We start from the raw sequence: 27,607 nt of genomic DNA, 5'->3' as shown, positions 1-27,607 counted from the left end.
GTGTGTGTGTGTGTGTGTGTGTGTGTGGTAAAAACCTTAGTGAAATGAAATGGGCCAAATATTCTCAGTAGAAATCAGACAGTAATGTTGTTACAGTGTGTGTGTGTGTGTGTGTGTGTGTGTGTGTGTGTGTGTGTGTGTGAGCTGTAGGAAAGTCAGGTGGGATTTCTGTGATGTTGAATATTTCATGTGTCGTGTTATCGAGGCTTTTCGTAAAAATATTAAAGAATCCATTCAGCTCAAAATAAAATACAACAGATTTGAACAGACGCTTTTATCCAAACCTGAATATAGAGCAAGCAGTTCTGGGTCAGGGGCCTTGCTCAGGGGCCCAACAGTGGCAGCTTGGTGAAGTTTTAGGTTTGGGCTTAAACCAGCAACCCTCAGATCACTAGTCCAGTACCTTAACCTCTGAGCTAAGTCAAGTGTGCACACACTTCACACCAGGCTTGGGATGTAATGAGACTGTTATTGCTGCAAATCAGTTCTAATGGTCTCAGTTTTCAGTATCTGGATGCCTGACCATGAGCTTGTTGGACGTCCTGTTTCAAAAACAAATGCTATTAAAACAGACTGACCTTCTGAGAAGCTTCTCACTAGACTTTCAAGTACGACTGTGGGAATTTGTGCCCATTCAGTCAAAAGATGAGAGCGTTTGTAAGCCTGGGCGCTGATGTTTCCGGTTCATTCCAGAGCTGTTGAGTGGGGCTGAAGTCAGGGCTCTTGTTCTTGTTCTTATAGAGCTTGCTTTGCTGGAACAGGAAAGGTCCTTCCCTAAACTGTTGCACCAAGTTGAAAGCATATAATTTCCTTTATATAATTGATTTATTCCACCTGTTAGCCACTGCTGTGGCTGACACACGTGGATTTAGTCATTAGAAAGGGCGTCCCAATACTTTAGAAACCCCACTGAACAAATGTGGTATGAATTGGAATGTTGACTGTGAATCTCACAAACCACCAAAAGAGTGGAGCCTGTTATAGCAGCAAATTGTTTCATATTAAGGTTATTAGTATTAGAATAAGGCGGCTCAGTGGGTAGCACTGTCACCTCACAGCAAGAAGGTCTTTGGTTCGATTCCCGAGTGGAGCGGTCCGGTTGCTTTCTGTGTGGAGTTTGCATGTTCTCCCCATGTCTGTGTGGGTTGGGATCCTCCAGAAGCTCCGGTGTGTCTCCAAATTACCTGACTTCATGATTTTTGGACTGTAGGAGGAAACCAGAGCTTCCGGAGGAAACCCACACAGACACGGGGAGAACATGCAAACTCTGCACAGAGAGGACCCGGACCGCCCCGCCTGGGGATCGAACCCAGGACCTTCTTGCTGTGAGGCGACGGTGCTGCCCACCGAGCCACCGTGCCGCCCTTCCTTTATTATAATTATGTATATACTTCATGACCCCATTGAACAAATATGGTATGAATTGGAACGTTGATTGTGAACCAGGCCTTCATGTCATGCTTTTTTGACTTACCTGAATTACAAAAGAGTGGAGCCTGTTATAGCAGCAAATTGGTTCAACTTTATATTAATGTTGTTAGATTTGGAATGTCTGTATTTGGAATGGCTTGATGGGTAGCACTGTCACCTCACAGCAAGAAGGTCTTGTGTTTGATTCCCAGGTGGAGCGGTCCGGTTCCTTTCTGTGTGGAGTTTGCATGTTCTCCCCGTGTCTGTGTAGAGCGGGTTTCCTCTGGGTGTTACCCCTTTTCCACCAAAAAAAACCGTGGTTCTTGAACTGGTTCTGTTCAGGTTTCTCTGAACCTTGGTGTTCTGTAGAGAACCGACGCGCGTTTCCACCAGTTTTTAAGAACCAAGCTGCGTCATCAGCGGTGGGCTTTACTTAATGAAAGTTAAGAGCAGTAATATCATGGCGGAGTGTGTGGATTATGTGTGAGCATTTGTGCTGCTGTTACAGATGTTTGTTTTTATGTAAAAAGCATCGATCTAACAATCGGTGATTAGAAGACGTGACGTGTTTGTCGCAGTTGTTGTTTTCTTTAGTTTATTGACGTGAGAAGCGTTTTGTGCTTCGGTTTCACCGCGACTCTCGGCGTAAATAGCCGATTTGCTCAGCGCTCGACTCGAGCGGTGAAAGATCACTAAAGTTCCACAAGACGAACAAACATCTGTGTGAAATAAACATCAAATCTACTATAAAATACAACATGTATCTGTGTTTAGCCGGATTTACACGTGTGGTGTTTATGCAGCTCGGGGAGTTGAAAAAGCTTCACGCTTTATTTTTCACGTTAAGCGTGTTTCGTTCTGTCCGGGTCACTTTTACCACGTCATATCACACAATTCATCTTTTTTTAAAGGCGCTTTAAAAATATCAGCGGCAAACTGGCTCAAAATGTAATCAGGTGAACTTTAAAAGATAAAAATGCAGCATTAAGCTCCATACGAGACCCCAGCTGACGCCGCCATTGTTGCTGTCGCTATGCTGTACAACATGACACGCCCACAGGTTACGTCACGGTTCGGGCTGAAAAACCAAGTATTCTGTGGTGCCAGATTGGCCCGCTAGTTCGCTGTCTGGAACCTCTTTTTTCCGGTGGAAACACGCGGAACCGGTTCAAAGTCAAGTTCGGGAACCGGAACGGGCTCCGTGCCGCGTCGGTGGAAAAGGGGTATGGGAGCTCCGGAGTGTGTGTGTGTGTGTGTGTGTGTGTGTGTTTCATGTTTGTTAATGACACCAAACGTTTCTGTGTTCCAGTGAACAAACACAAGCCGTGGATCGAGACGTCGTACCGGGGTGTGATCACAGAGAACACGGACGTGGTTCTGCTCGACCCTCCTCTGGTGGCCCTGGACAAGGATGCGCCTGTTCCATACGCAGGTAAGACTGGCAGGTGTGTGTGTGTGTGTGTGTGTGCTTCTAGCTCACCACTAGCTCACCTGGTTGGGCGTCTGCATACATTTGGCGAAGGATGCATGTTGGTGAGCAAACAGGATGGAAAAACATACACAAATATGGGAACACAACACACACACACACACACACACACACACACACACACACTGTGTGTGGCTCTGGCATCTTAAAGCCTCCCAGTTGGTGTTTATTTAGTGCCGAAATTTACTTGCATTTTGATCTGCATCCAAATACAAGAGCCAGGCTGCCCGAGGCATGAACTGTGTGTGTGTGTGTGTGTGTGTGTGTGTGTGTGTGTGTGTGTGTGTTGGTACAGACGTTAAAACTTATCACACCCTCACACTTAATTTAAAAATTTTCATGCAGTCAGCTGTCATTCGCTTCCACACACACACACACACACACACTCGTGTTAGTCATCACACACTCGTACGTGCTACTTGACAGCTTCTATTCAGCAGTTTTCAGTTAATCGTCATGGAGATACAAAAAATTCCACTCAGACGTTCTGTACTTCTGCCTCTGTAGCTGCACACACTAAATCCTAAACAAACAGGAGTTCATAACATCACCCACCACACGACTCCATCACTGGCCGAGCAGGGCGGCGGGTCGGCACACGCCTCCTGCGGCAGGTGTGATGATGCCGGACGCTTCTTCACACCGGCTTGTTAAAGAGTGAGTCAGAATAGGAAACAGATTATTATTATTGTTATTATTATTAGTGTATTATTATTATTATTATTATTATTATTATTATTACTATTATTATTAGTGTATTATTATTATTATTATTATTATTATTACTATTATTTTTAGTGTATTATTATTATTATTATTATTATTAATAGTGTATTATTATTATATTATTATATTACTATTAGTGTATTATTATTATTATTATTATTAGTGTATTATTGTTATTATTAGTGTATTATTATTATTATTGTTATTGTTATTATTAGTGTATTACAAACCCTATTTCCAGAAAAGTTGGGACATTTCGTAAAATGCAATAAAAAGAAGAATCTGTGATGTGTTCATTCTCTTAAATTCTTATTTAAACAACAAAAGTGGAAGGAAAAGATTACAATTTTTTGCAACAAAGGCAAAACAGAAGTGTCAAATGTATAAAAAATACCCAAAAAATCCAAGAACATCCAAATGCAAAATCCTTATTGATAGTAGCTGGAGACAAGGATCAAACCCAGGTCCACAAAACCGCTAACTGAGGGTGAATGATCTAGAACAGAACATGAGGTGCTCATGCTCTCTTTTAAAAAAAAGTGTTTTGAAGCATTCCACAATAAGCAACTGGTATAAAAAAGGATCCACCAAGGGGAAACATTTCTCAATGCAAGACTGCAGATTTGTGGGAACTGTCGACTGTACATAATATTGTGATTTTTTTGCAGCTGTGAATTAGTTAGGGTCTTAATTATAAATAAAAACACATGGGCACCTAGGTACTTTGGAAAACCGTTGTGATTAAACCAGGTCGCCGCTGCATCGCTTGCATGTCTTTTTACCGTGGGAGGAAACCGGAGCTCCCGAAGGAAACCCACACAGACATGGGGAGAACATGCAAAGTGCACACAAAAAGGACTCAAACTGCTCCACCCGGGAATCGAACGCAGGACCTTCTTGCTGTGAGGCGACAGTGCTACCCACCGAGCCACCGTGCCCCGCCCCTTCTTGCCATTTAGATTTAGAAGACGGTGGATAAGAATTAGTGCTTAAACATTCCTTGTATTATTTTCTTCTCTCCTTTGTGTGCTGCTGATGGAGCTGTTTGCTGTTGCCACACTGACTAATTCATTTTCCTCCAGCCGCATCCAATCGGACCCGGACTCAGAGCTGGACCCGCCTCACAGACGTGGACATTTGTTGTTGTTGAAGCTGTCCAGTGCAGCAGGGTAGTTGTTGACCGGTAGTGATTCTGGCATGTTGCTTCTTCCCTGCAGGAGGCAAAAGCTTCTAACTAATACATCCAAACTCAGCGATTAGAAGAAGTGTCCATATACTTTTGTCCACATACATACAGAGCTCTCAGAAACTATTCAGACCCCTTGATTTTTTGCTCTCTTCATTATGCTGTGGATTTGATTCTGAATGGGTACTCTTGCCGTTCAGTTGATTTTCCTGGCTGCAGGCAGTGCGGTACCTGGCAGTAAGTGGGCGCGCTCTGAAGTCCTCCCGGTGTTCTCGCGGCGGCTCTGTGCGGTCGCAGGTGGCAGCTTTGTGAAGAACATCCTCGGGGGGAAGCTGCCATGAAAACAGAGAGACACTTTACACGACGTTATTTGCTTTGAGCTCTCCGCCCGTGTTTTATTTCCTCCTCCAGCACGCGGCACTTTCAAGCTCTTTTCTACAGAGCCGTCAGCCAGCGAGGCTTGATGTGCCAGCTGTGCGCGCCGGGCCTGGTGCCACCGGTCCAGGTGGGAAAACCTAGATTACCTCGGCGCTGCTGAAATGTTTTTGTTGTGCTGAGTATGGTCAGCGTCCAGAATAATATCTGCTCAGGGATGGTTCTATATATTCCTCTTCCACTGAGGGACGGACAGAGTGGTAACAGAGCTGTAACAAAGAGGTAACAGAGCTGTAAAAGAGAGGTAGCGGAGCAGTTATAGAGCTGTAAAAGAGTTGCAATGGAGCGCTAACAGATCAGTAACAGAGCGTAACAGAGCTGTAAAAGAGAGGTAGCAGAGCAGTTATAGAGCTGTAACAGAGCTGTAATGGAACGATAACAGACCAGTAACAAAGCAGTAACAGAGAGGTAACAGAGCTGTAACAGAGCTGTAACAGATCAGTAACAGATCAGTAACAGAGCTGTAACAGAGAGGTAACAGCAGTTACAAAGCTGTAACAGAGCGGTAACAGAGTTGTAACAGAAAGGTAACAGAGCGGTTCCAAAGCTGTAACAGCGTGGTAACATAGCGATAACAAAGAGCTAACAGAGCAGTTACAGTGCTGTAACAGAGAGGTAACAGAGTTGTAACAGAGGTAACAGAGCGGTAACAGAGAGGTAACAGTGAGGTAACTGAGTTGTAAAAGAAAGGTAACAGAGAGGTAAGAGAGCTGTAACAGAGCGGTAACAGAACTGTAACAGAGAGGTAACAGAGCGATAACAGAGCTGTAACAGAGCGTTTACAGTGCTGTAACAAAGGGGTAACAAAGAGGTAACAGAGCAGTTACAGAGCTGTAACAGAGCGTTTACAGTGCTGTAACAAAGGGGTAACAAAGAGGTAACATAAAAGTTACAGAGCTGTAACAGAAAAGTTACAGAGCTGTAACAGAAAGGAACAGAGTTGTAACAGTGCAGTTACAGTGCTGTAACAAAGAGGTAACAGAGCATTTACAGTGCTGTAACAGAGCGGTAACAAAGAGGTAAGAGAGCATTTACAGTGCTGTAACAGAGCGGTAACAAAGAGGTAAGAGAGCAGTTACAGAGCTGTAACAGAAAAGTAACAGAGCAGTTACAGTGCAGTTACAGTGCTGTAACAAAGAGGTAAGAGAGCAGTTACAGAGCTGTAACAGAAATGTAACAGAGCTGTAACAGAGCAATTACAGTGCAGTTACAGAGAGTTAACAGAGCATTTACAGTGCTGTAACAGAGCAGTAACAGAGTGGTATAGAGCGGTAACAGAGCAGTGTGGTGAGCACACTTATATGTATGAACACTTGGAAAAGTGTCCATACTGAGGTAAAAAAGAGTATTTAAAAAAAAATTATTTATAGTCCACTGCTGGAGTTCCTGACCGCGGTTGCACTGAGTGATAATCGGCCTCTAGCTACGGCCGCTCGGACTCGGACCCACCACGACTTCCCATGATTTCGTTTTCACTGAAGCTATGAAGCGAGGCCCGGTGATCAGTGACCGCCTCGTCGATCATCAGTCAGCGCGGCGGGTGAGGTGGCGCCTCCCTCTGAGATCTGGAATGACACTGTTTACGTGACCGACTTAAAAGCAAAGCCGGAGGGCGAGGAAACGACTGACCGATCACTCGGTCGTGGTCAAACACGGCTCACGGGTAATGAAAAGTCAAAGAGAGGAATGCGGCCTCAAGTCAAACCTGTACTGAATGTTTTTTACTGGGTGAAGCTTACTGGGGCCGATAACTGGGGCCCATAAAGATAAATAACCCTGAGCAGTTGAGTTGAGCAGTTAGGTCATTTTGACAGGTCAAGTACCCACAGAGACGAGTGTTCCAGTACTAGAAGTTTGAAGTGGTATTTGAGCATCCTACAGATATACTGTATGTAGTTACAGTAAACTCCCAAATATATTTGGACACCTCTCCTTTATCAATTATTAAGTTCAACTTCTAAAACAACTTCTGCATGTCTTTGGACTTGTGGGAGGAAACCAGAGCGCCCAGAGGAAACTCAAACGAACACGGGAAGAACATGCAAACCTCACACAGAAAGGACCCTGGATGCCCGGTCGTGGAATCAAACCCAGCGCTACCCAAATCAATTCTATAAAATATACACCGATCAGCCATAACATTAAAACCACCTCCTTGTTTCTACACTCACTGTCCATTTTATCAGCTCCACTACTCATATAGAAGCACTTTGTAGTTCTACAATTACTGACTGTAGTCTTTCATGCTGTTCTTCAATGGTCAGGACCCCCCACAGGACCACTACAGAGCACCTTGTAGATGTAAAGTCAGAGACGATCGCTCATCTATTGCTGCTGTTTGAGTCGGTCATCTTCTAGACCTTCATCAGTGGTCACAGGATGCTATTTTTGGTTGGTGGACTATTCTCAGTCCAGCAGTGACAGTGAGGTGTTTAAAAACTCCAGCAGCACTGCTGTGTCTGATCCACTCATACCAGCACAACACACACTAACACACCACCACCATGTCGGTGTCACTGCAGTGCTGAGAATGATCCACCACCTAAATAATACCTGCTCTGTGGTGGTCCTGTGGGGGTCCTGACCATTGAAGAACAGGGTGAAAAAGGGCTAACAAAGCATGCAGAGAAACAGATGGACTACAGTCAGTAATTGTAGAACTACAAAGTGCTTCTATATGGTAAGTGGTGCTGATAGTGTAGAAACAAGGAGGTGGTTTTAATGTTATGGCTGATCGGTGTATGTAGCGGTAAAATACACTAGCCCACTACTGCTGAAATCCAGGGTTTGAATCTTACCCTAGCTATTGAGAAGTGCACTTGTCGGTGCTCTCTCAGTACCGGTCCCAAGCCCAGATAAATAAGCAGGGTATGTAGTATATCAAAAGTTCAGACGGCCTAGTGTTGGTTGGTAATCTTCAATATTTATCAGCTTGGACTCTCGCTGGTCCTTCCTTTGGTTCTCAGATAAGCCTTAATAACGCTGCCTAAAATAAAAGTAGTTTTAGTCTCACAGTGGTTCCGGGACCCCGTACATCACCGCTGCGTTTCGCTCTCGGTGCCTGTTAGAATTATTGTCGCTGGCTGCTTCTCTGCTCCCGAACATAAATGATTCAAATTGGTGCAGGGAAGTGGATTTTTAGAGGTGCCCTGCTTCCGAAGATAATGGAGTCAGAAGAGAGGAGAGAGTTTAGCCGAGGGGCGGCTTTTAACGAGCCCGCTGTAGTCTGGATGTACTGTACACACATTATACTTTTATACACTCTACACTCACTGAGCAATTTATTAGGAACACCATACTGCCACCGAGTACGAGGAAAAGTCTCGGAGCGGCCTCGAGCGATGGGAGCGCTGCAGCTTCAGATCTCTCACGGTGACCTATTAGATTCACATCTAGAGACTGGGGAGGCCGTTTAAGTACAGTGAAGTCATCGTCATGTTCATTGAACCGTTTTGAGTCGACTCTTTATCTCTTGATTCAGGCACAGGTGACACAAACTAGCGTCTTGTGGTGGAAAAACTCTTTTAATAAATACCTTGAACACTGGATTGTAAGTAGAAAAGAGGTTAATTCTTATCTGCACAGATGGATCACACCGGCAAGCTTTTCATGTAGAAACCTCAGCAGTGCGATCCAAAAAAAAAGGAACAGTCTCTCCAGGGGCGTAACTACCGGGGGTGGCTGTAAAGTCCTGTAAAACGTGGCTGTAAAGTCCTGTAAAACGTGGCTGTAAAGTCCTATAAACCGTGGCTGTAAAGTGATGTAAAAAGTGGCTGTAAAGTTCTGTAAAAAGTGGCTGTAAACATCTGTAAAACATGGCTGTAGAGTCCTGTAAAAACGTAGTTGTAAAGTCCTGTAAAGCGTGGCTGTAAAGTTCTGTAAAGTGTGGCTGTAAAGTTATGTAAAACATGGCTGTATAGTCCTGTAAAACGGGGCTGTAAAGTCCTGTAAAACCGTGGCTGTAAAGTTCTGTAAAGCGTGGCTGTAAAGTTCTGTAAAACATGGATGTATAGTCCTGTAAAACGTGGCTGTAAAGTCCTGTAAAAACGTGGCTGTAAAGTTATGTAAAGCGTGGCTGTAACGTTCTGTAAAACATGGCTGTATAGTCCTGTAAACCGTTGCTGTATAGTCCTGTAAAACGTGGCTGTAAAGTTCTGTAAAGCGTGGCTGTAAACATCTGTAAAACATTGCTGTAGAGTCCTGTAAAAACGTGGCTGTAAAGTCCTGTAAAAACGTGGCTGTAAAATTATGTAAAGCGTGGCTGTAAAGTTCTGTAAAACATGGCTGTATAGTCCTGTAGAACGTGGCTGTAAAGTCCTGTAAAACGTGGCTTTTAAATCCTGTAAAAATAGATTTTAGTTTATAATTAAATTTAATTTTCAGAAGTAGGAATCTAACTTTCTTTACTGACGTTTTGAATTGTTCAGCACTTTATTACTACTTTACATTTTCCTGTGCTGTGCTTTCATAAAAAAAGTTCAAAATCATTTCGTCAAAGAGCAAAATTCAGTCTGGCTGAATTTAAAACAATAATTAGCATTAGCAGTTTTGCTGAGATGTGTTTCCATTCCACTCATTACTCTCTCTTCCTGTCCCTATTAATTGGTTGCCATTGGCATTTTCTCTTCCTTTTATTACTTCAAAAGACTTTTTACATGCTTTTTAAACTTATTAAGAGTTTAAACTTAGTAAGACTTACTGTAATCAAAAGCAATTAAACCGTGAGACTTGGAATGAATTAACGACGTAAGCTGAGGTCTTTCTGGATCTGTTTTTGATTTTGAGAAAATCCACAATAAACAAAATTTAATAAGTAAAATTTGTAAAGGTTTTTCAGTCACAACAGTGTGTTCCAAGCATTCAGTCCCAAAATAAACGTCTCTTTCAGGTTCGTCGTTATGCTGACAGGCTACAGTCAGTACCGCAAAGCTTTTACATGCATTTCCATTTCTGTTCATCCACACATGTATGCACATCTAAAAACCCTAGAAGATGCTGTAGGATGCTGTAAGATGCTGTATGATGCTGTAGGATGCTGTAGGAGGCTGTAAGATGCTGTGGGACGCTATAGGATGCTGTAAGATGCTGTGGGATGCTGTAAGATGCTGTAGGATGCTGTGGGATGCTGTAGGATGCTGTAAGATACTGTGGGATGCTGTAGGATGCTGTAAGATGCTGTCGGATGCTGTAAGATGCTGTAGGATGCTGTAGGATGCTGTTGGATTCTGTAAGATGCTGTAGGAGGCTGTAGGATGCTGTAGGATGCTGTAAGATGCTGTAAGATGCTATAGGATGCTGTAGGATGCTGTAGGATGCTGTAAGATGCTGTAAGACGCTGTAGGATGCTGTAGGATGCTGTAGGATGCTGTAAGATGCTGTAGGAGGCTGTAAGATGCTGTAAGATGCTGTGGGACGCTATAGGATGCTGTAAGATGCTGTGGGATGCTGTAGGATGCTGTAAGATGCTGTAGGATGCTGTGGGATGCTGTACGATGCTGTAAGATGCTGTAGGATGCTGTAGGATGCTGTAGGATGCTGTAAGATGCTGTAGGATGCTGTAGGAGGCTGTAAGATGCTGTAGGATGCTGTGGGATTCTGTAAGATGCTGTAAGATGCTGTAGGAGGCTGTAAGATGCTGTAAGATGCTGTAGGAGGCTGTAAGATGCTGTAGGATGCTGTGGGATTCTGTAAGATGCTGTAGGAGGCTGTAAGATGCTGTAGGAGGCTGTAAGATACTGTAGGATGCTGTGGGATTCTGTAGGATGCTGTAAGATGCTGTAGGATGCTGTAGGAGGCTGTAAGATGCTGTAGGATGCTGTGGGATTCTGTAAGATGCTGTAGGAGGCTGTAAGATGCTGTGGGATGCTGTAAGATGCTGTAGGAGGCTGTAAGATACTGTAGGATGCTGTGGGATTCTGTAGGATGCTGTAAGATGCTGTAGGATGCTGTGGGATGCTGTAAGATGCTGTAGGACACTGTGGGATGCTATTGGATGCTGTAAGATGCTGTAGGATGCTGTAAGATGCTGTGGGATGCTGTTGGATGCTGTAGGATGTTGTAAGATGCTATGGGATGGTGTAGGAGGCTGTAAGATGCTGTAAGATACTGTGGGATGCTGTAGGATGCTGTATGATGCTGTAGGATGCTGTAGGATGCTGTAAGATGCTGAAAGATGCTGTAGGATGCTGTAAGATGCTGTAGGATGCTGTAAGATGCTGTGGGATGCTGTAGGAGGCTGTAAGATGCTGTAGGATGCTGTAAGATGCTGTAGGATGCTGTAAGATGCTGTAGGATGCTGTAAGATGCTGTGGGATGCTGTAGGAGGCTGTAAGATGCTGTAAGATGCTGTGGGATGCTGTAAGATGCTGTAAGATGCTGTAAGATGCTGTAGGATGCTGTAGGAGGCTGTAAGATGCTGTGGGATGCTATTGGATGCTGTAAGATGCTGTAGGATGCTGTAAGATGCTGTGGGATGCTGTAAGATGCTGTAGGATGCTGTAAGATGCTGTAAGATGCTGTAGGATGCTGTAAGATGCTGTAGGATGCTGTAAGATGCTGTAAGATGCTGTAGGATGCTGTAAGATGCTGTGGGATGCTGTTGGATGCTGTAGGATGTTGTAAGATGCTATGGGATGGTGTAGGAGGCTGTAAGATGCTGTAAGATACTGTGGGATGCTGTAGGATGCTGTATGATGCTGTAGGATGCTGTAGGATGCTGTAAGATGCTGAAAGATGCTGTAGGATGCTGTAAGATGCTGTAGGATGCTGTAAGATGCTGTGGGATGCTGTAGGAGGCTGTAAGATGCTGTAGGATGCTGTAAGATGCTGTAGGATGCTGTAAGATGCTGTAGGATGCTGTAAGATGCTGTGGGATGCTGTAGGAGGCTGTAAGATGCTGTAAGATGCTGTGGGATGCTGTAAGATGCTGTAAGATGCTGTAAGATGCTGTAGGATGCTGTAGGAGGCTGTAAGATGCTGTGGGATGCTATTGGATGCTGTAAGATGCTGTAGGATGCTGTAAGATGCTGTGGGATGCTGTAGGATGCTGTAAGATGCTGTAGGATGCTGTAAGATGCTGTAAGATGCTGTAGGATGCTGTAAGATGCTGTAAGATGCTGTAAGATGCTGTAGGAGGCTGTAAGATGCTGTAGGATGCTGTGGGATTCTGTAAGATGCTGTAGGAAACTGTGGGATGCTATTGGATGCTGTAAGATGCTGTAAGATGCTGTGGGATGCTGTAGGATGCTGTTTGATGCTGTAAGATGCTGTTGGATGCTGTAGGATGTTGTAAGATGCTATGGGATGGTGTAGGATGTAAGATGCTGTAAGATGCTGTAGGACACTGTAGGATGATGTAGGATGCTGTTGGATGCTGTAAGATGCTGTGGGATGCTGTAGGATGCTGTAGGACGCTGTAGGATGCTGTGGGATGCTGTAAGATGTGCTGTAAGATGCTGTAAGATGCTGTAGGATGCTGTAGGATGCTGTAGGATGCTGTAAAATGTGCTGTAAGATGCTGTAAGATGCTGTAGGATGCTGTAGGATGCTGTAGGATGCTGTAAAATGTGCTGTAAGATGCTGTAAGATGCTGTAGGATGCTGTAGGATGCTGTAGGATGCTGTAGGATGCTGTAAAATGTGCTGTAAGATGCTGTAAGATGCTGTAGGATGCTGTAGGATGCTGTAGGATGCTGTAAAATGTGCTGTAAGATGCTGTAAGATGCTGTAAGATGCTGTAGGATGCTGTAAGACGCTGTAGGATGCTGTAAGACGCTGTAGGATGCTGTAAGATGCTGTAGGATGCTGTAAGATGCTGTAGGATGCTGTAGGATGCTGTAAGATGCTGTGGGATGCTGTAGGACGCTGTAGGATGCGGTACGACGCTGTAGGATGCTGTAAGATGCTGTAGGATGCTGTAGGATGCTGTAAGATGCTGTGGGATGCTGTAAGATACTGTGGGATGCTGTAGGATGCTGTATGATGCTGTAGGATGCTGTAGGATGCTATAGGATGCTGTATGATGCTGTTGGATGCTGTAAGATGCTGTAGGATGCTGTAAGATGCTGTAGGATGCTGTATGATGCTGTAGGATGCTGTAGGAGGCTGTAAGATGCTGTGGGATGCTGTAAGATGCTGTAGGATGCTGTAGGAGGCTGTAAGATGCTGTGGGATGCTATAGGATGCTGTAAGATGCTGTAGGATGCTGTAAGATGCTGTAGGATGCTGTGAGATGTGCTGTAGGATTCTGTAGGATGCTGTAAGATGTGCTGTAAGATGCTGTATGACGCTGTAGGATGCTGACGGATGCTGACCCAAACCTTGGAGCACATTAGCTTAATTTGCCAGCTCGCTCTCTGGAGGCTTTTTTTTCTCTCTGTAACAAGCTGTGCGCTCATGTGCTTCCTCCTAATGCAACTTCAGCCTTTCCCAGCATGCTCAGCAGCATCTATCAAAGAGCAGATGAACTGACAGGGATACAGACGGTCCCCTGAGCAACAGACTGGAACACAGAGGGGTTAGAGAAGATAGAGAGGCGTGCTGGAGACGAGTATTTCGAATAAAATGAGGCTATTAGGAGTCGAAAGTGAGACTGGATTTGATGGAATGGGAGTTGATAGATTTCGAACGGGCAGATAAGCGCCTGCTCAGGTGAGCCGGTTACTTCAGGGATCCCCCAAGGCTCTGTTCTAAGTCCGCTGTCGGGGAAATCTAAATCCCTTTAAGCTACGATGGATTATTTTGTATTTTTCAGTTTTGATACAGAATTATGTGCATCAAATAAAAATAAACCAGCCGTAGAGACAGTGTATTTAAAGTAAATCGATCGAGTGAATTCATTTTGTCTGAAGTGTTTAGTCGTTTATGTTTGTGACTGATGAATCCTCGAGTGTCTGTGTCATTTATATTTCTTGGATATTTTATTTCTTTATAAGCATTTTTTTTTGCCTGAATCCACCTGCTCGGAGCCCAAAAAGTCCTCCACATTTCAAGTGCAGAGTCTCAGGTCCTGTCCTATTTTCCCAAACCCAGTTTTGTGGATGCACACTATACATGTCGCACCACTTCAGTATTAAATAATGCACAGATTCTTAATATAACGTGAAACAGCAAGCTTGTCGGACGTCCCATTTCGAAAACACACAGTGTTAAAATAGACTGACCTCTGTGTGATCTTTTCAGCTATAACAAGGCTTCCCACGAGACTTTGAAGTATGTCTGTGGGGATTTGTGCCCATTCAGTTAAAAAAATATATATATACATTTATATATACATACACCAATCAGCCATAACATTAAAACCACCTCCTTGTTTCTATACTCACTGTCCATTTTATCAGCTAAACTTACCATATAGAAGCACTTTGTAGTTCTACAATTACTGACTGTAGTCCATCTGTTTCTCTGCATGCTTTGTTAGCCCTTTTTCATGCTGTTCTTTAATGGTCAGGACCCCCACAGGACCCCCACAGAGCAGGTATTATTTAGGTGGTGGATCATTCTCAGCACTGCAGTGACACTGACATGGTGGTGGTGTGTTAGTGTGTGTTGTGCTGGTATGAGTAGATCAGACACAGCACTGCTGCTGGAGTTTTTAAACACGTCACTGTCACTGCTGGACTGAGAATAGTCCACCAACCAAAAATATCCAGCCAACAGCGCCCCGTGGGCAGCGTCCTGTGACCACTGATGAAGGTCTAGAAGATGACCGACTCAAACAGCAGCAATAGATGAGCGATCATCTCTGACTTTACATCTACAAGGTGGACCGACGAGGTAGGAGTGTCTAATAGAGTGGACAGTGAGTGGACACGGTATTTAAAAACTCCAACACCGCTACTGTGTGCAGAAAAACAGATGGACTACAGTCAGTAATTGTCTTAAATTTTTTTGGCAACAGTTTCGGAAAGACCTTTTCCTGTTACAGTATATCTGTACCCCTGTGCACACAGCATCATCAGTCCAAGTACAACTCTAGTGGCCTGCACAGAGCCCTGACCTCGCCTTATCAAACACCTACAGGATGAATTGGAACTCTGATTGCAGAGCACTCATCAGTGCCTGATGTCTTATAAAGGCTCTTCTGGCTGAATGTACACAAATTCCCACAGACACACTTCAAAATGCAGTGGACAGCGTTTCTAAAAGAGTGAAAGCAGCCTCTTATTAATGGGCGTGATTTTGAAGGAGGATGGCCAACCAGCTTTCGGTCAGGTGTCCACATACTTTTGCCATATTGAGGATTATTTGTGTGACAGTAATGGACAGAACAAACACAATAAATCCCATTTTTAGATTTAAAATAGTAAATATTTAATAACAGTTGGAAGGAATTTAGATGGAAGCTCAATCCTGGGTACCTGTGAGTTTATGCGAGTGGAAATAGACGCCAAACGCTTGACATCACATCAGCAGCTCAACAGTTCCTGAAGGAAGCACGTGTTAGCCATAACCTGCCTGATTGTTGCCTGTTGTTTGATACAGGATGTAAAACGTAGATGGAAACTGAAGGTGAATAAAATATATAAAAAATAATTTAATGTGTAAAGACGCCTGGTGGTGCCCGACGTCGTGCAAATTGGGCGACGCGGGGTAAAGAAAGCAGCGCGTCGTGAACGCGAGGTGAATGGGCAATCAAAACGGCATTAGCGCTAGCGTTTAGAGTGCTTTTCCGCCGCTCTCGCTAAACGCGGCACTCAAACAGGCTGGACTGAGAGGTTATTCTGATGAGATCTAAGCGCTCTGAAGTACTGCTTTTTATTCCACCTTTTTTCTCTCTTTTATTGATTCCCCAAAGTGCTTTTATTTGCGTGGCATTTGAGGGCCCGCCGGCCATGTGCCACGTGCAGGACCGGCTCTCAGCCGCTGACACTTAGCGAGAGGGGTGAGGAGAGGGAAACATAGTAGTGAAGTGAGAGCGGATAGGCCGGAGGGACTAAACGGCTTGGCGTGGACTCGCGCTGACCTCAGATTTCGGTCAGGATTGAGACAGGAATAGAGCGGGTCCAGGATTCACAGCCTCCTCTCGTCTCCGGTGCCGTCCCGATCCCTTCGGTTTGTCTAAAGTTAATTAGACATGGCGGCTCGCTTTCCATTCCCGGTCGATCTGTCGATGCGGCTGAATCACCTGTGCGGCGGCGAGGATGAGCGGCGAGGACGAGCGGCGAAGACGAGCGGCGAGAGCCGGTTAAAGATCGTCTGATTAAATGAGACAGATAATTACATCCCGCAGAACTGTAACCAAATCACATAAAGTCACATTAGAATTTTAATGGTGAATGTGACTGATTCATTAGGATTCTAGGGCGTGCGTGTGCGTGTGTGTGTGTGTGTGTGCGTGTGTGCGTGTGTGTGTGCGTGTGTGCGTGTGTGTGTGTGTGTGTGCGTGTGTGTGTGTGTGTGTGTGTGTGTCAGGCACGTTTTCACATTTCATTTGTCGCCTGTCAGGACTGTTACCCAGAGTCGTCAACACAGAAGTCGATCGATGGAATTATATGCTTTCAACTTTGCAGCAACAGTTTAGGGAAGGACCCTCTCTCTATAAAGACGAAGAAAAGCTCGGTTTAAAGAAACTTTGGAATGAACCGGAACATCAACTGAGACCAATCAGTGCCCAGCCATTCAAATCCTCTTTTCTTTTGACTGAATGGGCACAGGGCGGCACGGTGGCTCGGTGGGTAGCACTGTCGCCTCACAGCAAGAAGGTCCTGGGTTCGATCCCCAGGCGGACCGGTCCAGGTCCTTTCTGTGCGGAGTTTGCATGTTCTCCCCGTGTCTGTGTGGGTTTCCTCCGGGTGCTTCGGTTTCCTCCCACAGTCCAAAGACGTGCAGTCAGGTTAATTGGAGACACTGAATTGCCCTATAGGTGAATGTGTGTGTGTGTGTGTGTGTGTCTGCCCTGCGATGGACTGGCACCCTGTCCAGGGTGTTACTGTGTGCCTTGCGCCCATTAAAAAGCTCGGATAGCGGTTAAGAAAGTGAGTGCTCAGGAGTCCAAATACTTTAGACCATATAGTGTATGTATGTGTACAGTTAATGGCCAAAAGTGAAAACTAATAGCCGGTGGAAGCTTAGTGGTCAAGGTACTGGACTAGTGATCGAAAGGTTATAGCTCATGCCTTACTACTGCCAAGCTGCCACTGTTGGGCCCCTGAGCAAGGCCCTTAACCTACAATTGCTTACATATTATATATTATACATATTATGTCATTAAAGTAAGTAATAAAGCTCCCGTCCATACCTATTCATAAACTGAAAAATCATTTTTAATGGGACATCATTTTTTGTCGCCTCACAGCAAGAAGGGCTTGGGTTCGATTCCCCAGCCGGTCAGCCAGAGTCCTTTCTTTGTGGATTTTGCATGTTCTCCCTGTGTTTGTGTGGGTTTCCTTCATGTGCTCCGGTTTCCTCCAACAAATCCAGAGACATGCAGTCAGGTTAAAAGTATAAGTGTGTGTGTGTGTGTGTGTGTGTGTGTGTGTGTGTGTTTGCCCTGTGATGGACTGGCGACCTGTCCGGGTGTTTCCTGCCTTTCAACCAGTGAATCAGACCCACCGCGACCCTGACCAGGATAAACTGGTCTGATCTTGTTGAGATGAGACGAGGAGATTTATTACAGGTCCGCTCACTGTATCCTCTCGTCCACACACTCCTGAAACCGAGCTGATGTATCGCTTATAGTGTTTCTCAGAGTTTCATTCATTATGGAGCTAAAATCGATGCCCGATGCCAGTGTGAGTGGCTGGTACAGCGGGTATAAGTGTGTTTGTGTGTGTTTTAACTCGCACTCTGTTGTTAATCAGGAACTGAATTAGAATTTGTCTATCGATTGGCGTGGTGAAACAACTCCAGCTTCTTAATGAGGTCTGCAGAAACGGTGTGTGAGTGAGTGAGTGTGTTTTAAGTGTGTGTGTCTGTATGTTTTTCATTGTGTGCTTGTAACTGATTGTTTTGTGTGTGTGTGTGTGTGTGTGTGATTGTTTTGTTTTCCATTGTAGTTCTGTGTCTTTGTCTATGTGTCTGTGTGTGTGTATGTGTGTGTGTGTGTGAGTGTGTAGCAGGGAGTTCAGTGTGGGTTTTGAAGTGTGTTTTAAAGTGTGTGTGAGCGTTTTTTTCTGTGTGTGTGTGTGTGATTGTTTTGTTTTCCATTGTAGTTCTGTGTCTTTGTCTATGTGTCTGTGTGTGTGTATGTGTGTGTGTGTGTGAGTGTGTAGCAGGGAGTTCAGTGTGGGTTTTGAAGTGTGTTTTAAAGTGTGTGAGAGCGTTTTTTTCTGTGTGTGTTTGTGTGTGTGTGTGTGTGTGTGTGTGTGATTGTTTTATTTTCCATTGTGGTTTTCAGTGTGTCTTTGTGTGCTTGTGTTTTTGTGTGTGTGTGTGTGGTGGGGGCTCAGTGTGGGTTTTGAAGTGTGGTTTAAAGTGTATGTGTGTGTTTTTTTTCTGTGTGTGTGTTTGTGTGTGTGTTTGTGTGTGTGTCTGTGTCTGTGTATAAGCAAGCCCTGTAGATGTTGACTGAGTGTGTGGGTGTGGGTGTGGGTGTCTTTGTGTCCCTGTGTGTGTGTGTGTGTGTGGTGGGGGGTTCAGTGTGGGTTTTGAAGTGTGGTTTAAAGGGTGCGTGAGTATTTTTTCTCTCACTGTGTGTGTGTGTAAAACTATAAGCATCCCCAGTAGACGTTGACTGAGTGTGTGAAGCCCACAGTCATGAAAGAGTGAAAGTAAGTGCAGACACAGTGTTTGTGCACTTGGATGTGCTCTATATGGCCAAAAGTATTTGGACGCCTGACCATAAGCTTGTCGGACATTCCAGCAGTACCGGCCACTTCTTTTCACCTGCAAAACGTGGTTCTTATGGAGATCCATATTGCGCACGGAGAGTCACGCACTGATCTCCATTATTCCCCGCCTCTATGCAGTGCTATTGATTAGCCAGTAGAGGTCGTAACTGCAGCAGTTATGCGAGTTAAGACGAGTGCTACCGTATTTTATCGCTGCGCATCATTTTTCTAATACTTTTGATATCCTGCTATTTTAACACGTATTAAAGTTTATCATTCTCAACCGCTGTGTCCCGAGTCTGTGGCTGACCAGACAGTTCCGTCTTATATCCGTCCATCTCTCGCCGGTGCCGGCATGATGCCAGTCTGACAGGAAATAAAAGAAAATTTGATTCCAAAATTAAATTTGAAGCACATGGTTTAAAAGTGCAGCCTGCAGCGAGCGTTAATGTAGAGTGATAAATGTGCAGAGCTAAAGTGCACATGTGGGGAACATAATAAAGATTCATCTCTTCAGTCTGGTGCCAGGGTGGCGGCGTGGTTTATTACGGAGGCTGTTGTGCTTATGGCCGGCCAGGTGTCCACACAGACATCACAGGCCCTGCGATGGATTGGGACTCTGTCTAGGGTATTCCGGCCTGCCACAACCCTGACCAGGACGAAGTGGTTGATCTTTAGTCTAGCAGGTTTGCTGTAGGACAAATAGCAGTAAAACACTCTAGCCCACCAGTGCCGACATTTCAAGCTTTCAGGTTCGAATCTCAGCTCTGCTATTGGCCGGCTTAAAGGAATTCCTTAATGCTGCTCAATTACAATCTCTGCTGATTGGTTGATGGCGCCTGCACAGAAACATGAATAACGGAGATCAGTGCATGACTCTCCCTGTGTGAACCCGAACCCGCCTCACGCAGGTGAAAAGAAGCGGTTGGCAACTGCACAAGTGTCAGAGGGAATGTGTCAGTCACGGCCCTCCTCGGTCAGGGTCGAGGTCTGTAGCAGTAGAGGATATACACCTGGGGAATTGGATATGACTAGATTGAACCTGAACCCGCCTCATGCAGGTGAAAAGAAGCGGTTGGCAACTGCACCAGTGTCGGAAGGAATGTGTTAGTCACGGCCCTCCTCGGTCAGGGTCAAGGTCAGTAGCAGTAGAGAAAACAGACCTGGGGAATTTGATATGACTACATTGAACCTGAACCCGCCTCATACAGGTGAAAAGAAGCGGTTGGCATCTGCACAAGTGTCGGAGGGAATGTGTGTAGGGTTTCAGTCAGGGTCAAGGTGTGTAGCAGTAAAGGATGTACATTTGGGGAACTGGATATGACTAGATTGAGATAAAAAGAATACCTTAAGCGCAAGTCTAGGTAGTGTAGGTAGGTAAGTGTAAGTGTAGGCTACCGTCCAGTGATAAATACATTGGGGGCTCGTCCAGGATCACCTCTTGTTCGCCCCTCTAAAAGTAATTTTCTCCCAGTCCAACAAATACGCTCATAATGCAAGAACCAAAAACTAATTCCCATTTTTCCTCTAACCGTTCCAAAAGTCGTTTAAGCTTATCGCGTGTGAAATCATATCCGCTTCCTTGTGCGCTCTGCCTCAGCCGTATCGTGTGTTTGAACACTACCTGAGGCGCAGTGGGTACACGGTCGTGGTCTACCGTTAGACATGGACACCTAAACACAATCAGCACTAAACAAGCCAGTGTGCGGGGGTAATGGCTACAAAACTGCAGGCTGTTCTACAGCGGGCCCTGAATGAGCCGCTATCGATTGCTGGATGTAATTGCTTTAGCGGCGTCGGCTCTGAATCCCCCGGTCGCTTGGCCTCTCCTTCCTCATCAGAGGAGCAGAGTGAAAAGAGCAAGAGAGGAAACAAAAAAGACAAGTGAGAGGAGCGGAGATAAAACCGATCGCATTCAGGCTTCGAAGAGCCATACGTTTTATACGCTCGGAAGGGTGTCGTTTTAATTAGAAGAGAACAGACACGGGCTGAAATAGCTGCCGGCTTATTATCTGGTGTTAATTGTTATCCCGCTTCTGAACGGCCTGCGACGAGCGTAATTCCTTTTTTTCTTCTTACTTGACTAATTCCATAAGCACTTTAACTCCTTCGCATTTCATTACAGTTCGGCGTATAAGCTCGTCTATCTCGAGGCCTCCAGCTGCGTACGAGAGAGAGCAGAGCGACGAAGGAAAAGAGAATGCCGTCGATAATGAAGTCTGAAACTCGCTCTCGCCCTTCAGACTTCACCAACTGAAAAAAAAACATCCTCACTTACTTACTCAGACTCTGACGAGCTGAGCTTTTGGTTCAGCACCCACCGTGGCAGGCTTTCTTAATTTTGATGTTTTTAAAGCTGAGTTACAAAACAGGGTCGTTACAGCGTAAGAATACATCAAGCAAGACCAAGAACCGAATCACCCAAGGTTAGGAAAAGATCAAAACCCATGACACCCACATCAAGGCAAAATCAAGATCAAGACTCAAAAAACACAAATGCAAGATCAAAACTCCGAGCACCCAAGTATATACCCATAGCATGTTAAAACCATACCACCCAAAATCAGGACAAACTCAAAACCCGTACCAGCTAAGATCAAGACCCATGCCAGCCAAAATTAATACATGAGCAAAACCATTACACCCTAAATGAAGATCCATACCACCCAAGATCAAAACCTGTGCCACTTAAGATCAAGGCAAAATTAAAACCTACACCTTGCACCCAAGCACAAGACCCATACCATGCTAAAACTATACCATCCAAAATCAAGACAACACCCAAAACACAGAAGACCTATGCCACCCGAAATCAAGGCAAAATAAAAATGTACGCTCCCCAAGATCAAGAGTCATGTAAAAAAAAAAATGAATACAAGATTAAAACACTGAGTGCAAAACACAGACCATGTTAAAACCATACCACCTAAAATCAAGACAAGACCCAATCTCGTACCACCCAAGATCAGGACAAAACCAAAACACATATCATTGAAATCAAGAGCCTTGCCAGCCAAATTAATACATGAGCAAAACCCATTACACCCTAAATTAAGATCCATACCACCCAAGAAATACAAGATCAAAACCTTGAGCACCCAAGCACAAGACCCATATTATGTTAAAACCATACCACCTAAAATCAAAACAGGACCCAATCACACACCACCCAGGATCAGGACAAACTCAAAACTCAGACCACCAAGGAGTAAGACAAGACCCAATCTTGTACCGCCATCTAAGATCAAGAGCCTTGCCAGCCAAATTAAATACATGATCCATACTCATTACACCCTAAATCAAGATCCATACCATTTAAGATCCATACCACCCAAGATTATTGCCACCCAAGATCAAGGCTAAATTTAAATCAACGTCACCCAAGATCAAGACTCATTTAAAAAAACACGAATACAAGATCAGCATAGCTAGCACCCAAGTACAAGACTTATACCATGTTGAAACTATACCACCCAAAATCAAGACATGACCCAATCTCATAGCACCCAAGATCAGGACAAACTCAAAGACCAGGCCACCTAAGATCAAGACTGATCCAAACTCATACCACTCAAGCACAAGACCATGTTAAAACCATAAAACCACCCCAAAAATCTAGTCAAGTCCCAGTCTCTTTCCACCCAAGATCAGGACAAAGTCAAAATACATACCATCCAGAATCAAGACCCAATCTTGTACCACCCAAAATCTAGGATTAGGGTTAGATCTTAGACCATCAAAGATTACGACTCATCCCAGCCAAAATTAATACATGATCCAAACCCAGACACACCCAAGATCAAGATCCATACCACTCAAGATCAGGACAAACTTCAAACCCATGTCACCCAAGATCAAGAGTCATGTGAAAAAAAATTAATACAGTATCAAAACAACAAGCACCCAAGCACAAGACCCATACCATGTTAAAACTGTACCACCCAAAATCAGGACAAGACCCAGTTTTATACTGCCCAAATAGGGACAAACCAAAACCCATAACATCTGAGAAAATTAATACATGATCCAAACTAAGATCAAGACCCAGGAAAAATTAAAACCCATTACACCCAACATCAAGGCAAATTTTAAAATTATACACTACCAAAAATCAAGACTCGTTTAAAAAAACACTGGGATAAACCCCCCCCCAAAAAAATATCAGGACAAAGTTCAAACCCTATTTTCTATTTTTGTGTTTTTTTCCCTTTTTCTTCCAATGTAGTCATATCCATTGACCCCGGTTACATCTCAATCCACTCCTGCAGACTCCTAGCTTGGCCTCTGACACATATGTAGTGCCAACCGCTTCTTTTCACCTGCAGGAGTCGAGTTCACACTGGGATCAGTATCGCATACGAAGAGCCCTTGTCTCTGAGTAGATGCCATCAACCAACCAGCAGAGGGCGCAGTGGCAGCGGCAATACGGAATCACTTTGGTCCTCCCACCCGGCGAATGTTAGCCAATCCGTTAAGATTTGAACTGGTGAGCGGCAAACTTGAAACCCTTAATAACCAAAGTTAAGACGGAATTAAAACGTACACCATACCTGGCACTGGAACGTTAAATATGTGGTCTAGCAAAGCCCGACCTGCTTATTCTTTTAGTTTTATAATATTTTATTCATTTTATTTAGTGTTATCTGGTTTGTCAGTGTCGATCCTGTCTTCCAATCAGGCTGAACATTAGCATATTGCTAAGCTAAGCTTCAACAAGTTGAGAAAGTCGAGCTAAATGTATAGAAATGTTTTATTTCCATTTTTTTATTTCCGATATTAAGCTGTGTGATCGACTATTGAGAGCCCGGTCAAGCTGAGAGAAGCAAACGCATTAGCCGTTGTTAATTTCAAGCTCTGCCGATGACTAAAAATGAACAGAAAAATAATAATGAATCTTTATAATGAGCAATTCACACATGCAGCGATGATTCCGCGTGATTAGATTAGCCTCCGGAGCCGCTCGGGCTAGGATATTATACGCGACGAGCTAATGCGTGATACAAATATGAAGTGACTCGCACGAGAGAGCAGAAGAAAGAGAATCCATTTAAATTATGTCCTCATTCGTCTCTTCTGGTTTGAAGCGGGCGGACCGCGGCTGCTGATTGTATTTGGCACGTAATTAGCGTCTCTGCGTACGTCTGATTTAGAGAATCTGCTCGTACCACCGTCCTGTCGAACGCTCGATTCTGATTGGTCGGACATGTTTATGAATTTGCTGTAATTTATTTGTGAGTTTTCTATGCAGCGCAGCATTCATGCAGAGAATATTACAGCTACACTGAGATGAAAAAGTTATTGCCCCCCTTTTGTTTGTCTCTATTACTGCACACATTACACGGATGATGAAAGAAAACATATAAAGGCTCTGTATTAACTGATTCTGATTTAAATGGTTTTATTTATTTTCTTTTCCTTTATCATTTTTTTTAGATTTATATGAGAATTACATACAAAAATTAGTAAAAACAAAGTACCTGCAGTATTTGAGGTAGTCGAAGGTTTACCATCATTTACAAGCACATGCATTTTATTAGAGTCTTGAGATTTTTGGGCTTTCTCTGGCATCCTATTTTTATTATTATTATTATTATTATTATTATTATTATTATTATTATTATTGTCAATAAGTTACCCCCCAAAAAACACAAAAATACACATACAGCAACTTGATAATGATTCAGTAAATCCAAATTACACAGCGGTACCTTGAAACTCGATGTCACTTCGTTCTAGGAGTTTAAAAGACGTTAAGTTTCAAGGATGTTTGAGAAACCTGTTAATATTAATATTTTAATCAAATGTAAAATAATGAGGTTGTTTTTGACACTTATACACTAAAAATAAGACAAATATAATATAGAAAAACACTGAAATACAATTGAAAACAGTTCAAATCAATAAAAAATACAATAAAACCTGCGCATTTCCTCTTTAGCCTTACTTCTTTATTGTTTCCTTCTTAGTCGTGGAGATGCTTGATCTTGGAATACAGTATTCAGTTCAGTACCGGCGCATTCACTTGAGAATTGACAAAAAACCTAATGTGACATTGTAGTAAAACAGCGAGTGAGGAATGTGATTAGTGGAGGAACTTATGAGCAGTAATAATGAAGAGAAGTTTAGTGCTCCTGTCTCCTTCTTTTACTACATTAAACCACATTAAGCTTTATTTTGAACCAGAAGCGTTTTAGACTCTGGAGAAGCTGGAGCCTATCCCAGCTTTTCAATGGGCGCAAGGCACACAGTAACACCCTGGACGGGCAGGGCAGACACATAAACACACCCATTTACCTATATGGCAAACTCCACACAGAAAGGACCCGGACCGCCCCGCCTGGGGATCGAACCCAGGACCTTCTTGCTGTGAGGTGACAGTGCTACCCACCGAGCCACCGTGCCACCCTGCCACCCTGGCGTAAACACATAAATTCAAAAGTTAGAAGGTGTGTCCCAATACTTTTGTCCACATAGTGTGGCTGGCTTGGAAATCCGGCTTCCTGCTCACTAGACCTCGTGTTTATAAAAAGTGGACGAACACACAGAAAAGTTCCGGCGTAGTTTCTTATCTTGTCGTGGCTCATTTTGCCGTGCCGACTTTCTGAAGTCCCACACAGTATTATGGGTTTTGCATGGACGACTCTGTGTATGAACCGTCCGGACCATCTCGTAGCGCTTTAATCGGTTTTAGATTTGGCTTTAGGTCCTCTCCTCCCTCGGTGAACCCCGGCAGATAGGACGTCACACTCGGCTGACCGTTTTCATTCGGGCTGGCTCGCTAAACCCACTCCTGGTGCCAGCGAGCGCTCAGGCCTTCATAAATCTCCGCTTCAACACACTCCGGTCCATCGAGCTGAAAATCGCCAAGCGCTCACACAGCCGATTTAGCTTTAGGAAGAGTTGGTGCGATGATGTTGATAAATGTGGTTGTTAGATTCCTGGCTCTGGTTTGCGGGGACACTATTTGAGGACGAGACCTTCTAGACGTGAGCTGTTAAACTTCCTAGAGGTCCGAATATTAGTCACCGCTTTAAAAAGTCCCACAGGGTTTTGATGGAATGAGGGTTTGGTGATTTTATTGGTCTATTAAAGTGTCCCAGTGTCGCTTGATGCTCGTCAATTCAGTCTCGCTCAAATTTAACCTCTGTCACATCTTATCTTTCAAAAAGCTGCGTGTGTTTGTGCAGAATTCCCAGTTTTCCCTTCTGCCAACACATCGTATTGAGCTTATGGGCTACTTATCTATCGTTTAATGAGTTTGATGCACCACTGATGAAGGTCTAGAAGATGACCGACTCAAACAGCAGCAATAGATGAGCGAACGTCTCTGACTTTACATCTACAAGGTGGACCAACTAGGTAGGCGTGTCTAATAGAGTGGACAGTGAATGGACACAGTATCTAAAAACTCCAGCAGCGCTGCTGTGCCTGATCCACTCATACCAGCACAACACACACTAACACACCACCACCATGTGAGTGTCACTGCAGTGCTGAGAATGATCCACCACCTAAATAATACCTGCTCTTTGGGGGTCCTGATCATTGAAGAACAGCATAAAGGGAGCTAACAAAGCATGTAGAGAAACAGATGGACTACAGTCAGTAATTGTAGAACTATAAAGTGCTTCTATATGGTAAGTGGAGCTGATGAAATGGACAGTGAGTGTAGAAACAAGGAGGTGGTTTTTAATGTATATATAGTCAATCTATTACTGCTCTAGAAATATTTGCATTACCTAAGGGCAGTTTAAGGCAGCCAATCCACTTACTGGTGTGTTTTCATTATCTCAGCAGGTAATGATCACTGGACTAGTAATCAGATGGTCAGTTTCAAACCTGACTAGATTCAGGTTGCCCTTGTTGGTTCTTTAAGCCAGACTTAACGATTGCTTGGATTGTATTCTGTCACTTTGGAAAAAGGCATCAGTTAGTGTAAGTATCATACAGTGTCTGTGTCACACAGCTTCGGGAAACCAGGTTTGATTCCAGCTTCTGTGTGTGTGAAAGTCTTTTCAGCAGTTGCACTCCTCATTTCCATAATCGTGATATTTCGCTGCACGGGGGGTCGCCGCTCCACGTATCGAGCGCCAGCCGCCGCACGGGCCGAGCAAAACCCTCGAATAGAAATAAACAGAACGCGGTGAGGCAAGAGTGCAAGCGGACGCGTAAAGTGGGGTTAGAGGAAGAGCAGAATTAGCATAAATGAAGCCGTTTGTAATTGCTGTCCTGCTGCTGCCCGTGTGTCTGTTTTATTGTTATCTGTTTTGAAGTGTTCATTATCGGCTAGCCGCAGGCGCTTGACTCTGGCCCTGTTTTGACCCGCTTATTCATTTGGGTGCTGGAGAAAATCTGTGGTGTTTGTATGGCCGCTTTTTTTATTATTATTATTATTATTATTATTATTATTATTATAGACGTTCATTGTTTGTGGTGCTTTTATTCAGCAGCAGTGCACCTACTGGTATTTTATTACTAGTCTGATAATAGAGACTAAACACTCGATACATTGCTGTGACATGATTGGCTGATGTCCGAGGGGGGTGGGTGATGGCCGAAACAGCCTAGGCATTGTGAGGTGCACTTGCCAGTT

The 27,607-nt window shown here is 44.2% G+C and overlaps 1 protein-coding gene across 1 annotated transcript in view; it reads left to right on the top strand.

The window, feature by feature from the left end:
- clstn2b (calsyntenin 2b) overlaps window positions 1-27,607 on the top strand; it is a 198,502-nt gene that overhangs the window by 81,704 nt on the left and 89,191 nt on the right. Inside the window, exon 2 of the mRNA XM_063016464.1 lies at window positions 2,720-2,842. Coding sequence (XP_062872534.1) covers window positions 2,720-2,842 — 123 coding nt within the window. The remainder of the gene's footprint in view (window positions 1-2,719; window positions 2,843-27,607) is intronic.

The sequence above is a fragment of the Trichomycterus rosablanca genome, chromosome 20 (genome assembly GCF_030014385.1).
Source record: "Trichomycterus rosablanca isolate fTriRos1 chromosome 20, fTriRos1.hap1, whole genome shotgun sequence".
Taxonomy (NCBI): Eukaryota; Metazoa; Chordata; class Actinopteri; order Siluriformes; family Trichomycteridae; genus Trichomycterus; species Trichomycterus rosablanca.
The sequence above is the reverse complement of the archived record's forward strand: the minus strand, read 5'-3'. Positions and strand labels throughout refer to the sequence as shown.